Source organism: Poeciliopsis prolifica, unplaced genomic scaffold, assembly GCF_027474105.1.
Source record: "Poeciliopsis prolifica strain line A6 unplaced genomic scaffold, Auburn_PproV2 SCAFFOLD015, whole genome shotgun sequence".
Taxonomy (NCBI): Eukaryota; Metazoa; Chordata; class Actinopteri; order Cyprinodontiformes; family Poeciliidae; genus Poeciliopsis; species Poeciliopsis prolifica.
Window position 1 is genome coordinate 6,910,218 of NW_026562390.1, and position 15,083 is coordinate 6,925,300.

At 36.5% G+C, this 15,083-nt stretch overlaps 1 protein-coding gene across 2 annotated transcripts; it reads left to right on the top strand.

The window, feature by feature from the left end:
• The first annotated feature begins 67 nt into the window (after positions 1 to 67).
• rbm18 (RNA binding motif protein 18) lies at positions 68 to 13,473 on the top strand. 2 transcript variants are annotated; one of them, XM_055040650.1, is made up of 6 exons: positions 68 to 276; positions 2,035 to 2,148; positions 7,501 to 7,627; positions 8,406 to 8,492; positions 11,302 to 11,402; positions 12,965 to 13,473. In XM_055040650.1, the coding sequence occupies exons 2-6, from the start codon at positions 2,042 to 2,044 to the stop codon at positions 13,146 to 13,148; spliced, it is 606 nt and encodes a 201-aa protein (XP_054896625.1). In that variant the 5' UTR covers positions 68 to 276; positions 2,035 to 2,041; the 3' UTR covers positions 13,149 to 13,473. The 2 variants fall into 2 exon arrangements, with proteins under 2 accessions (XP_054896625.1, XP_054896626.1); XM_055040651.1 differs by having other exon boundaries at positions 8,406 to 8,486.
• The last annotated feature ends 1,610 nt before the right edge of the window (positions 13,474 to 15,083 follow it).

Consider the following 15,083-nt stretch of genomic DNA (forward strand, 5'->3'; position numbering starts at 1 on the left):
GCATACGGGAGGTACCAGATGCTAAACCAACTGCCTCCACGGACATATTTGGCAGCTAAAAAAAATCTACGCCATCACCCTGCGCCTTTGTTGTCAGGCTGGATCAGAGCGGATGTGTTTTTCTCTCGGAGCTAACAAACTCAGTCAGTTATTTAGGCGGACAATTGAGGTCTGAGATGATTGCAGTGACGTTTTGACGCCACTGGATCATCCCAAAAGTGGGATTAGAGTGAACATTAAATTGTAGGACTTGTTGTTGAAGAAGAACAAACAAAGGTAATGTCGGAGCAGCTAGAAGCTACGTCCCACTTCTCTTTTGAAACATAGCTTTTACTCTCAGATAAAGTTATTCTCAATAAAACGTAGCACTTTAGTATTGTGCTGTATAATACGTGTAATTATTAACACTGGTAATGAATAGTTCATTCTTGCTGAGTTAGTTAAGATCAGGTTAAAACATTGCGTTTTGTAAAAGGAAATTAGTTTTTTACTTGACAATAAATGTTTTAACAGGTACAACTCACTTCAGCAGTAGTAAATCAATATGAAAGAAAATAAACACTTATTTTTATATTTTTAAAAGATGAAAGATGACGTGATTTGCTTTGCAACAAATGACAAGTATTACATAGGAGATCATTCTTGGGTGTAAATTGCCAATTGTTTTAACCAGTTCATGCCTGTGTAAATAAAAATAAAAATGATCAAAGTTACGTTTATTTCCGGAGCACATTGAAAATAGTACAAGCTGATTAAAGTTCTCCACAATTTAGCCAAACAACAGTTCAAATAAATGGAGAACACAACAAGCAAAATACAAAAATAAATAAAAATTAAAATAATTTAAAAAAATACAAGGGGCTAGATAATTAAAAATCTAGTAGTTTTGTTGGAGATGCACACATGATGAGTTTACTGGCTAATATTTGAGTTGTCTTTTTGTTTGCAGTTTAACCTACCAGTTTCAGTTTTTGTCTTAATGACATACACATTCATCTGAGTTCAGTTTGCTTTAATTCTTCAATTAACTTTAACAAACACTGAAAATGTTTTGAACCCAACAAAAAAAATAAGGAATTTTGAGATGGTTCCAATTATGAATCAAAAACAAATCCTTAATCTTTATCTGACTATTACTACATTCACAAAATTGGAATGAAGGAATGAATGAATTAATGCATTCATTCCAATGTTGGAACTTTTTTCCAACTTTTTGCTTGGAAAAAAGTTGGAGATTTCAGCACATTAAATTAACAGGACCAAATTTTGATCTTTCCACATTTTAAAAGTCACTGTTCATCATCAAAAAAACTGTTCTTATGACAGTTTTGGTTTGTTGACACATTCATATTTTCATTTGTATAGTTCAAGTATGTCAATAAAGACATAAGTTCTTTACAGTTTTCTTTTTTGTTTTATTTCATTCAGTTTGGTCACATTTGCTAATAATCATTCAGTGCTTTGTAAAGTTGATGTAAATTCTCAGTGGTTAAGTTATATTTTTGCAGTCTTCCTATTAGATTCCTTTGGCAGGTTTTATTATACAATAATAAATTTGCAATATTCATATTTCTTAATATGCATCACTAATTGAAATTGTGGATTCTTGTTTTATCAAACTAAGGCATTGATTTTATTGTATTTTTTTTACCCAGTTTTCTAATTGTGAACAAAAATCTTCTTTATTGAATGTTTACAGCTTTAAACTTCAACAAAGAAAGTTTAAATCTTATTTCTGCTTTTATGGTTAAAAGAAAGTGCATTCCCATTAATTAAAGGGCTTTGATATATATATATATATCTATATATATATATAGATATATTGTATAAATATATCACATTAGAGTACAATAACATTATTAATGAATAGAAATTAAACCAACTGTACAAGTTTGTGAAAAACTAAATCCAGACCAAAAATCCTGGATGCTCTGTACAATCTTCTCTCCATATTGTAAACCCATGTTAATATGTGAACTCAAAACGTTGTTATAAAAAGTTTTCGGTGACATTGCTTTAATCTACTTTCCACAGGGTACACATGTCGTCTGCAGCAGAGACTGTGGAAAATGCCTCCATTATTGCAGAGAGTGCGTCTCATGATGGAAACCGCCTGTGGATTGGCAACATTGATCCCAAAATCACAGAGTGAGTAAACCCACTCCAGTTTCAGCTCGGCATTTATTTTATGTATGTGCAGAAAAGCCCTCAGTGCAGAAAAGCCCTCAGCCTGCTTCTTTTACCCGTCAATTATTATATACCACGATCCTAAAGGTGTCAGCTTTACTTATCTTTATATAAATATATCCCTGATTAAAAAGTGTTAAAATGCAGAATAAAATTTTATTACAATGTGGTGTCATAAGCCTCTACAAGGTAATAAATATCCTTCATGCAGTTTTTAAAAAGTGATGCCATAATAGAGTTTATAGTATGAACCTATGAGTTTAGTTTTAACATGTATGGCTATGTCACATAGGAGGCAACATATTGTGGCTACATGTATGATTAATTAGCTGTGTATGTTGAGTGTGAGCTGGCGTGTGTGTGTGTGTGTGTGTGTGTCATGGTCTGAGACAGAGCAGACGAGCCTGGGTGTGTGAAGGAGATGCAGTGAGGCGCGGAGACCTGCTCTGCTAAGGAGCAGCCATCATTCCTCACTCACCTGCCCTGTTTACTCTCTCTGTGTCAACCTGAAGGTGTGTGGGTGTGTGTGTTTGTATCTGTGTGTGAAGGTGTTAAAACCTACACCAGACGTTTGAGTGGCAGCTTGTCGAGGAGCAAGCTTCAACTCATACAAGAGTCTGAACATCATTAACTCACTTTGTCTCACTCGCTTGCATGCATCTTCTCCTGCCACATAGTCTGATTCATAAAAATATTCAGAAAACATTTTTAGGGTGAGGGGTGTGCTACGAAGCCTGTTGGGGGGGCTGCTGGAGAATGTACGGGCCCAGGTTCTGGTGGGCGTCTAGACAGGCGTTTCCTTCCCCTTACCATGCTCTGTTCTGCTTCTCCTTCTCTTTAAATAGTCCAGTGGTTCAGCACAGGGAGGGAAAACAAGAGAAATGCACGTGGCCCCTGTTACTGATTGGGAAGATTAATTAACTCCAGGATAAAACATGCAGGACTCTCCTGTGAAACCAAACTGGATGCAGAGGGGAGACCAGGAGCTGAACACACTGCACTGCTTTGACACATTTCAAATCAACAGTGAATAAGATTAGTTCGTTGTTTATTTCAGCTAATTAACTAGCTAACAATGTTTTCTTCAAAACCGTGTAAAAACGCAGAATGTGTGTGGAAACCAACTTAACATGTATCGTAGAGTAAGTGAATTATATTTTTAAGATGAAATTTTTTACTTTTTATTTATTTGCATAAATATTTAAGGAATTGAATTCATTTTGTAATCTTTTTGCACTTTGCCATGTAACAAACACACTTTGATCCACTGATTAGAATTTTTGTGATACTCAAAGAGTTTTGCATAATTATAACGTGAAAGGAAATGATAGCTGATAAAGTGCAGCCCAATCATATTTGCAGAAATAATTAAAGACGAAAATGATTCTACAAAGTATTGATTAGTGGTACATACTGTATGCCACACTTTTTGAATGTTTTTCTGAATGGGTATTTTGTCCTGCCTTTCACCTAATAACTACATATAGGCCCTCTCTGGATAAGTGTATATAAACAGTAATTAGATGGCTATTTCTTACTCTTATTCATATAAACTACTTGTTTATTACCAAAAAGTCTAATAAATGCATCAAAGTTTGGTTTTTAGCATCATAGAAGATGTTCAAGTTAGAGGAATATTTTTTGCAAAGTTCTTTTCTGCTATGGTTGTTCTGAGCAAAGTATTGGATCATAAAGGATGCAACGATGAAGAAAGTAGCACATCAACCCAATCTGTTGTGTTTTCTATGTAGCTGTGTAAAGTTAAAGAGACAAACACTCCACTTTTTCTTGCACACAATTGAGGCCTGAGGCAAATTCAGGTGTTACTGAAACTTTCAACACACATTTGTGTTTTTGTGCTTTTGCCTGCTCTGTGGTAATCCATCACAGTCTTCCTCGTTGTTCCCTCTCTGGACCTCGTGTTACATGCAGTGTCGTGGGCCTGGCGTTTGTCGTGTTTTTATTAGCGAACTTGGACGATAACCACCAGCAATGACTCATTTCTCCACCATAGGATGAAGAAACTGCAGAAATCCTAAACTTGAAGCCCGTTTTTCCTCCTAACTTACACTTATCCCACTTATGGCCTATTGTTATCTTTCTCTTAACTCGACGTCTGCGACCTTCTCTTCCTTCCTTCTTCTCGTATCTGTCTCACCTGGTTTCTAATCTCCTCTTTTCCTCAGCTTAATCGTCCTTCTCCCACACCTTTCACCTTGTTGTCAACATCCCCTATCTGAACTTTACTCTCCCTTTACCCACCTTTCCCTCCCTTTTCCTCTCCTCTTTCCCACCTCCCTCCCCCTCTTCCTCTGGTGGGTTTTATAGCCCCCAGGAGGCACAACCCATTGTAGCTCAGCTCACTACAGTGTCCCAAAAAATGTTCTTGGAGTTTAATCTGTTCTAAAAATAAACATATGAAGTAGCATATGGCTAAATAGAATAATTGTGTGAAATTTGATGAATTGCAAATTAAATTGCTGCTCTTTGGTTGCTGGAAACAGCGGTCTTAAAATTTGTTAAGTCGAAGTTGTCTTGTTGTTGATCAACATCGAAGTTAATTCTTACATTAGAACAAGGTTAGAAATCAGATCCATTTTTAGCTCTGATTTTTCTTTCTACATTTATGCAGCGCATGATGAACCACCTCCAGGTGGGAGACCTTTAGGGTGTTGTCTGGGAAAATCAGAAATTCTGTCGCCTGCGGCCCACTAGGGACTCATAGAGAGAGAGAGGTGGAAGACATTAGTGCAACCTGTTGCTCAACTCCCTCCTCCCCCTGATTCATCCTCAGCATCCAGCACTGAGTCCATTTCCAACACACATAGCGCATGCTTGCATGGTCACGTCACACAGTCATTTTTGTGGTTTCTCACACACACACATCAACACGAAACCACTTATGGACTTAAAAATAACAACTGCCTAAACAATAAAAGACTGCAGCTTTAAGCCCCTCTGAACAGTTACACAAAGCACCTGGGGGTCACTCTCGGGCCTGAGCAGTTACACTCAGAAATGCCAACAAAAACACAGGAAGGTCTTCAGTGACGGTTTTTGTTGATTTATTTTCAACGTGAGTTTATTTTTGTTTTTTGTAAGGCATTCATAAAGGATCATTAATCGGCACTGTTTCATTTTGTTCAAGAACTTTGAAGTGACTCCATCAGATGATTAATTACAGAGGAAAATGTAAACGGATCAAAACTTTTTCTATTGTCTGGTGTGACATACAAACCTAAAAGGTGAGCTATGACTAAAGATGCCCAGTGAGGAGCAGAGACAGTGTTGAGAGGGAGCTAGTGATTGACTAATAGTGTGTCTTTACCATCTTCCAGTGAGGTTTGACATTAAGAAAATAGCAATATTTTTTTAAATATAATGCTAACATTGTTGAAGAAATATTAACCTTTTCTCACAGCTACAGTGTGCCTTTTTTCCTAGATTTAGTGTTCTGCATTTTAGTCATAAAGTGATTAATGTGGAAAATATTCACAGAGTATTGCATAGCAACAACTGTAATAATTTTTCCAGCAGGTAGTTTTAGTTGTGTCGTCATTAGGACTCTTCATGGACCATCACTTGGTCCATGCAGATGTTGCTTAAAGGACAAACCAGTGACCAGTGATTTGATAGTTTTCAAACAGGTTTGCACTTTGCAGAATAGTGTTCAGAAACTGCGTTCTTCTGCAGCTCTGCGGCTCTTTCCATCTGATCAGTAACATGAAATGATTCTTAATTTGAAATGGGGATAAGCAGTGCTTCAGTTCAGAAAGGATCAGTGACAGCAGTGCTTTAACCATTCAAAGTGCCTTCATGTCATATGAAATATGACGTCTTTAAACTCCTCTGTAACCTTTAATCAAGGAACATTAGGAAAGTAAAACATGAATGTTAGGGTTTAAATTGTTTTATGAAAGAATAATCAAAACCTCAGCCATTGGCACCATAGCAATTCCTCTACAATGAATAATATAATATAATATAAACATAATATATCCTAAATAAATTTTAATCATAGTTTTGCTGTGAGAATTAAGATTGTTGTGGAATGCAGTATTTTCTGAGGGTGTCAAGATTTGACTCTTTGCATACCAGTAATATATTCCAGCTCTTAGATTGAGTCTGACTGCAGTAGGTGCCCTGATGACAGTACTTAAGATGCTGAAGATCACAAGAAGAGCTGGAAGGATAGTAATAACAGATGAGAAAAGGAGAAGTGGGATAAATGTGGGTTTATTGGAAATTATATTGTTTTTGTGTGACTTTCCAGTATGCATGCACTTCTTCATTCTGGTTTTCAGTAAGTAGAAATAATTGTTATAATCCAAACAAGCGTAACTTACTTGTTTTAGTGCCCACTAACAATCTTCTGGCTGTTTCCAGAATAAATAAATGTGTTCTTTGAGTGCCCCTGAACTTAAAACTCTTCTGTGCTGTTGGAGAAACAATTTATGCCCATGACTGCTAATGGTCATAACACACACACATACACACATACACGCACACATGCTGCATATCTCTTTAATGGCCGCATATCTGTCGTCATCCTCAGTCCGGCGGTGCCCTGCGGCTTCTACGTCGTCATTGGAGGTTGTTTGTGCCGAACTCCAGGGCTCAGGGGGGATTTGAGACTTCCTCTGTTTTATTCCCTCATTGTCCTGCTACTGTATCCTCAGCATTGTCTCAATAAGAGATTTACTGTTAGTGGCTGGCCACACCAGCTGGCCTGCTGCTAAAAAGGTGTCAAGGAGAGAAAGCTGTCATTCTCATTAGCCCGGTCTGACACATTCAACAAGCAGTGGCAAAATTATTTTAAGCTTGTCTTCTTGTTTTTTTTTTTTTTTATTATTTTTATTCATAATAAAATAACATATAAGATGAAAGATATTGTCACCTTTCTGAAATAATGTCCTAAGTAATCATTTCGCCAAAAGTTACTTATTTATTCACTTTTTAAAATCAATTCAGCCATTATTTTAGGAAGGTGATGATATCTGGAAGTTTTAGTTTCTGATTCTTCATAAAGGTTGAATACTTTTAGATTAAGTTTAAAAATATTGTTGGTTAATAATCATGGGAAATGCATTTTGTGAAATTGTTCTGATCACTTAAAATGTTTTTGTTTTGATGTGTTTTGAGCTTCATTTGGTTGTTTTTCCACAAAATTCCAATTAATTTATTGCTCAGAATGTTTTTATGCATTCATTAATTCAGTATGTGCAAATAGGTGTTTAATCTTGTTTCATGACTTAACGTATATATTTTTTGACTACCCTTTTTTGTTTGCCTTTCTTTTCATTCTCCTGACAGGTATCACCTGGTGAAGCTTTTGGAGAAATTTGGCAAAGTTAAACAGTTTGACTTCCTGTTTCATAAGTCCGGGCCTTTGGAGGGGCAGCCACGTGGCTACTGCTTTGTCAATTTCAGCACCAGAGAGGTAAACAAATCAGACATGCATCTATTTTTTTAAAAAAATCTGATTTGTTTTAAATACTCTGCACATATAATTTGGGTTTCTGGAGGTAAGTTGTACTACAACCTCTTTTTTGTTGTCAATGAACCCATTTTGTTTGTGCACACATTCAGAGGGGAGCGAAAGCAGAAACGTTTTTCATATTGACTCTCGCAGATGGAGTCTGTATATTTTATCAGAGAAGGGCCATTCATTTGCTATAAAATTTAAAGTGAAATTGTTCAATAAACTTCACGAGAAGGCAGGAACTCACTGTTTGTTTTCATTGAAGTGGACCGTGTTTCTAGGGAAAAAGAAATAAAATAAAAGGATTTAAAAAGACTGCGGTCAACTTCACAGGTTTTGTCAGGCAGTATTTGTTTTGGAGTGTGCCTTGGGATCGTGATAAGCATCTCGTTTCACAGCTAGTGTCTATCAGTGGGATATGAAGCCCTCCCAACAGGATTATACAGAGGAAGTGGCTGTTTATCTTACACACTCGCACTCACTCGCTTATAGACACGGTCAGATAAAGAACTTCAGGAATATAGTTTTACATAAAAGCCGCTCGCACATTTGATGAGACGAAGCTAGAATGTGGTACGCATGATTTACCTTCGGTCTTTTGTAAGCAGATTGTCTCTTTGCCATCTATCATCATTTATCTAATGATTTAATGGTGTGGATGTAATTACACACGGATTTTAGTGATCATTTTGAACAGTCTTTTGTCCCTCTTTCCTCTTCTTTGTGTTGCCTTCAGGAGGCAGAGAGGGCAATCCAGTGTTTAAATGGAAAGCTAGCTTTATCCAAGAAGCTGGTTGTGCGATGGGCGCACGCTCAGGTGAGGGTAAGTGTCATGCTGTATCATAACAGCTTAACATAACAGCTCTGTAAATGCATGTAAAAGTCAAAGTGAATTTGTTTGATTGTCTAAACCTTTAACGTGTGCTGTTTGTCTGGCATGAAATCAATAATATATTGTTGAGGGAATTGAAATATAAGATAAAAAAAAAACATTTAGTTTTGTAGTTTCCATCCTATATTCTTTTATATGCAGTTTACAGAGAGCAGCAAGAGCCCTGCACAAACCCAGGGCTGTCTAACAATAGGCAGCTGACTGACGAAGGGTGAAGGGATATCCTGCACAGAGACGAATCCCGCCCTTCACACACACATATGCACATAGACATGACAGAGGGGGGCGAAGGTCAATGCTGCAACCTCTTTGACAACATGCTGTTAAATAAATCTGGAGCTGGACTGAATTTTCTTATTGGATTAGTAATGGACGTTATCTGCATTGATATTCTCACAGATATCAAGAATTTATGCATCACTGTATTTTTGAGGGTAATTTGAAATTGAGTTTGAGCTGTCAGGACCCTCGTCTATGTTTTGCTGAACTTTCTGCATATAATGCAGCAGAATCATTACATATTTTATTACAAATATTATATGAGGGTTAAAAGTTTGTATCATTATTTACACTCTTGCAGTCAAATTGTCTACATTTTCCAGACCTTTTCTGAGGTTACCTAAAATCTCCAGATCCCATACATACTGGACACAAACTTTTATCTTCATGTCAGCACTAGAGAACACTATTTGCAAAATGTAGCTAACCCAGAGACAATTTCTGTCTCTCTGGTGAACACCTTGAAGCTTGAGTAGTCAGCTGTAAAAAAAGACAAGTATATTTGCACCATTTTTAAGAAAAAAATATTAGATAAGCATATAAATATATATCTGTATATAGTGTTCTTATCTCTTCTAATGTTTATTTATTCATATTTCATGTCTGTATTCTGGGAGCATGTGACACCAATGTCAAATTTCACATTTATGCAGATACATTCTGATTTTGAAAAACATTTGTTTTTTGATTTATGCATCCATCCATCCTGCAAAAATATATGCCATAATTTCTGTGCCAAGTTTTGCTGTGTTTTTGAAAATGTCTTAAACCAGAACCAGAATCTGGAAAAGATTGTGTGGGAACCGTACTCTAGCTAACTCTAAGCCACATTCTGTGTGAAGCACTTCAAGCTGATTTGACAGTTGTTTCACTTTGGAAGAATTTAGCAGATTTTGTTTCCTTATAGCATCTTAGATCATGCTTTCGGCTTGGTTCAAGATGGCCTCCTTCACTTCTACCCCAATGATAGTGTTTGACCAAATCTGAAACCAGTCAAGAGCACAGAGCTGCTTGGACTCTCCTTTGGTGGAGATGATTCTAGGGCATTTCCTCTTAGAGTTTAACCCCTGGAGCTGCCAAAAGATGTCAAATAAGTAACTCACTGGCTGCATGTATTGAAAATATTTATAAACCAGTCTGAAATATAAAGATCCAAGTCAATCTCCTGACGTTTAACAAACATCTTTGCAATTTAATAAATGATTTAAAATACATTTTTTATTAAACAGAAGTCAAAATCTAATTTATTTTCCCTAAAGAAGTAATTATATTTTATAATTTTATCTTCAGTTATTGTGTTGTAACTTTGTGAAACTTAAGTAAAAGTTTCAAGTAAAATGCAGCACAAGTTTGGTTTTCTGCTGCATATACACATTGGATTACATGTAATATATTCATTTAGTAAAATGTCATCATTGTATCAGTTTTGGCATACAGGAAATTCTAAATATATTATACCAAATAGTTGATCTATGTGTTCAGCTTCATGTGAAAATATCTTAAATCAAGGATTGATTTCATTAGAATTTTTAACTTTATTTTAAATTCTGAAATACTAGGTAAATATATCAATACATACCTATACATAGTGTTCTTTTAACACTTACAAAGCCTTTAAAAAAATCTGATTCATAATATAGAGTAGCTGTTAAAAGGAACCTGCAATGCAGAGATTTAACTGACCCACCTGAAACATTTTTTTTCTGAGCTCTCCTGGATTGTTTACAGATTATTCCAGCCTCATTGGCTCTATGCTCCTGGCATTCCGGCCTGGAGGAATAGGTGGAAGGGAAGGGTCCTGGCCGGGGGAAACGTCATTGTTTCACGTTCTATGCATTTCTTATGTCACTGAGCAGTACGCGGGTTTTAATTCCACCAGTGTAGCTTGAGAACAAGGTCTATAAATGTGTCTATTAATGGAGAGTCTCACAGGAAGCAACAGAAATAACCTGTCATGTGATCATCATCCTTTGTTTTGTTTGTGTTTTTTTTCTCTCTGCAGGTTACACGGTGAATTGGAAGGTGGTTTTGAGAGGAATGAGTGCAGATGTTTGTTGTTGCTCATCAGATGGTCCAACATTATCCTCACTCGTCTCTTAGGGTGTGACTGAGCTGGACGCAGCGCACCGATTGGTTAATATTTGCTTGACTGGACGAGGAGAAAGTTCAGAAGTTTTTTTGTTGATCGTACATGTGGAACTGAGTCCGTCCGTGTTCAATTTCCAGATGACTGCTGTTGTGTTTACTTTGCTCTGATTGCTACTAATAGAAATCTTTCTTCCTCTTCTACTTATTCAACAGAAAATATTTAATCTTATGCTGACAGCTTTTTGTTTTATTATCCATAATTTGTGATTGTCTTCATGTCTGTTTTTTGCTTCTTGTTTTTTTTAAATTTATTTTCCATCTGTTTGTCCCTTGCCATCTTTCTTTCTTTTTTATCGCCACTTATTCTTCACAGAGGTTTGAAGGTTTTCGCAACGAGAAAACGATGCCTGCGAGCCTGGAACCGTCATGCAGTGGTTCAACAGAGGCAGGCTCTATTACAACAAGCAACCTCAGGTTGGTATCCCATTTCATTTTGCAAGTCTGGATCAGATGGAAAAAGACTATTTGGTTTGAAAAAAGAACTGTTCCAGACTTTTCCCTTCACAGTTGGGAAGATGTTCTCAAGCAAGCTGTTCTCTGCTTTTCCTCCAAGTGTAACAATGATCAGACCACAAATTAGAGCCTTTGTTGCTTGCAGAACTGTAATCTGTTTTTCATGGTGCTTTTGAAGTTATGGCTTCTTCCTTGCTGAATGGTCTTTCAGTACAATGTTGTACATGTGTTTTTTGTTGCTTGTGTTTTTTCTACTGTGGATAATGAGATGCTTTTAACAGATTCAGGAAGCATCTTCACAAGGTCTTTTCACTTTAGTCTTTGGTTGATATTCCCATTTTGCACCAAAACATATTAATCTCTGAGGCACAGATTTAGTGTTTTTTCCTGAGCAGTAATAATGGCTGAGCATCCTCATGGTGTTAATGCTTGGATATAATTGTTTGAACAGATGAGTCCCAACTTCAGGGATCAGGAAACTGTATCTAAAGATGAATCAGCCTCGTGAAGGTTCAATTTTCTCTTCCTGAAATCTCGCCTGACATCAACAGATGTGCTGCTACTTAACTCAAACGCTTACAAAGCCACAACTTAGTATTTCCAAAACAGTCAAAACAGAAAAACAAAAATCTTCTGAATTTGAACAAAGTCATGAAGAAATACTCTAAGGTAGTCTAATTTTTCTGGTGTTTAGCAAATAGAAACAAATGTTAACCCTAACTGACCTAAAACAGGAAGCTTTTTAAATTGTATGCATTTCTTTTCCACTGTTGTCTCAATACCTGACTAAACCATGTACGAAAATTTAAGAACTGCATCTTTTTTCATTGTTTTAAATGGTGTTTCTCAGAGTAATCTCTACTTGCTCAGTTTTCTGTTGTCATTCCGAAGAAACGTAGACCAGCACAAACTGGATTAGTCACTAACTAATAAGGCGTCAAAGGTATTTAAATTGTATGTAACGTTTAGGTCAGAAGTTAGCATGATCTTAATGCCGGTGTAACTAATCGTTGTGCTTTAACTAGCCGAACATGAGGGTTCATGCAGGCCTATCGCTATAAACACCCACCAGCCAAACACTGTCAGCTCCAATAAACACAGAGAAAAGTAAAATCCGTCAGGTTTTCTGGGACATAATAGCATACTTCACCTCTGTGGTGTGAACCCCACATCTATATTGTGTTGAAACACCTATAGATTCATACACTTCCCCACCCCTTCCTTCTCCTTTTAGGATACTTCTCCTACCTTTACCCATACCTTGTCTACTCTCTGTCACACAAGCCCCACAATTGTTTCTGAAGTCCTGTCTCTTTTGCTCCTCCACACTCTCTCTCATTTAAATACAAGCTTTCTGCGCAGCCCGGTTGTTGATCTCAGTTTTTTTGTAATCTTCCCCACCTGCCAGTAAAACTGATATTGCCTACATTTTTTTTTCTTCTTCTCCTCCCTCAGTTCTCCGTCTCCTCTTGCCCTCATTGCCAACAACACTCTGACTTTTTGTTTTCACCCTACCTCTCCAGCACGAGCGCTAAGATCCGTGCCATTGAGGCCAAGCTCCAGATGATGGAGGAGAATCCAGATGATAGCTACTCGGGCCCGTCGGCCTATGTTTACAACAAACCGCCTGAGAGGAAGCGCTGGGAGCCCTACTCTAAATCGCACCACAGTAACCAGAGCAGGCCCTTCCGCAAGTTTAGGAGATGACCCATCCTCCTGCCTACGCTGAAGCCCCCTCTTCTCCTCCTCCTCCATGTTCTGCTCCTCATTCCCCCCCACCATCTTTCTCACAGACTTGTAAATTGGAGAAGATTTTGAAGCTGCAGCAGATGAACAGCACCAGGACTGTGGATGATGTGTTTATTTTTACTGCTGTGCCAGCGATCTGACTGGCTCATCTATTAAACTGCTCTGTCACTCGTGCGCATTTCTGATGCAGCTCACGTCTTCTACACACATCTAATCTTTGGTTTAACACATTTCCTTGTTTTCACCTCATGTTATTTAATTATTAAAAATGTTTTGGATTTGTGATGGAGTTCTATTTTTTTTCATAATTTTTCATTTGTTCAGGTAGACTGAAGTAATGAAGCACAAGCTGCTCATGGGCCTTTGTTGTTGTTACCTCTTTAGAACCCTTTACGTTTTGAAGAACAACTGTAACCACTGAAGAAAGCCCAGCCCAGATGTGTCTGTAATTTTTTGGGGGGTTAGGAGGTGGGACATGCTCTCTCAATGACTTCCCATCTGCTACATCTATTGACTCAACAAGTTGGATTAGAAGTCAAAGGAAATGTGATGCCCACAGGCCTGTGATGTATCTCAAACATCTACCTTCATGCAGGTTCCTGTTCTTATTCTAGAGAAGTTTAAAACATGTTTTCATGGAGTAAGCAAAGTAGAAGCAGGTGTATTTCATAGGTTTTTTGAAGATGGACATTGGGGACTAAAACCATCTTACAAGGCTTTAAAAAATGGGTCTCAATACCCTAAATGCTACCCTAAATGATTATTCATTAATAATCAGAATTGAGAAGGATATGAAAAAAAAGTTGGTTTGAAACAAGACTGAAGAGATACTATATTCAACTTCCTAATAGATTTCTTTACAGTTTAGGTTTGCCATATACTAAAACTGATTGGGGTAATGCTTCGTTTTAGGCTGCATAAATGACTAGCAGTAATTATAATCCCCTATTAACATAAACGTCTGTCCTTGTTTCCCAAATGAATTACTTGAGGTGTTTTTTGTGATGGCTGTGTGAACCTTTATAACCTGCAACTTTATTTTTAGATTAAGAAAATCAAGAAAGTGGGACTTACAATAATTTCTGTCAACTAACTCTGGGTGAAAAACTTGGCTTGTTGGATGTTTCAGCTTTGGAGTATTTTGTGAATGTGTGCTTCTGTCTTCACGTTCAGGTGATTTCAGTGAACATTAATATTATTTTAATGTTGAAGATAAGATCATATTTCCTTTTTTTTTCCTTTTTCTTTTGTCTTAAAACATATCCTTAGAGAGTAAACTGCTCCTCTAATAGTACCATTGTGCCTCCTATTTTAACCAGCTGAAATGCACCAGAAAATCACCGCAGGTACAGATGACAGCTGGCTAATTTACATCAACCAGACACTTGATGAATTTATTTATGTATCATTTTAAAAACAAATTGGAAAGTTACTATTAGGTTCAGATGCTTTTGGTGATTGATTGATTGATTGATCGTTTTCACTGTTCTTCAAGGAAACGTGCAAAGTTGAACTACATAAAAAATTATATATATATTGACTCAACAAGTTGGATTAGAATATATAATATATATATATATATATAATATATATATATATATATATATATATAATATATATATATATATATACATATATATATATATATATATATATATATATATATATACTATATTTGTTTATTTAGGTGATCATTTAAGACACGATTTACAGACACTTCTTGGGGATTATATAAAATCAATGATTCGAATAAATTTTGATAGAATACTAATTTTTTTTAACTGTTTACTATTATTATTATTATTATTATTATTATTAACAATGATAATAATGATTATTATTATAAACAATGATAGTAGGGCCTACACAGGAAACAAAAAATGGGTCCATTGT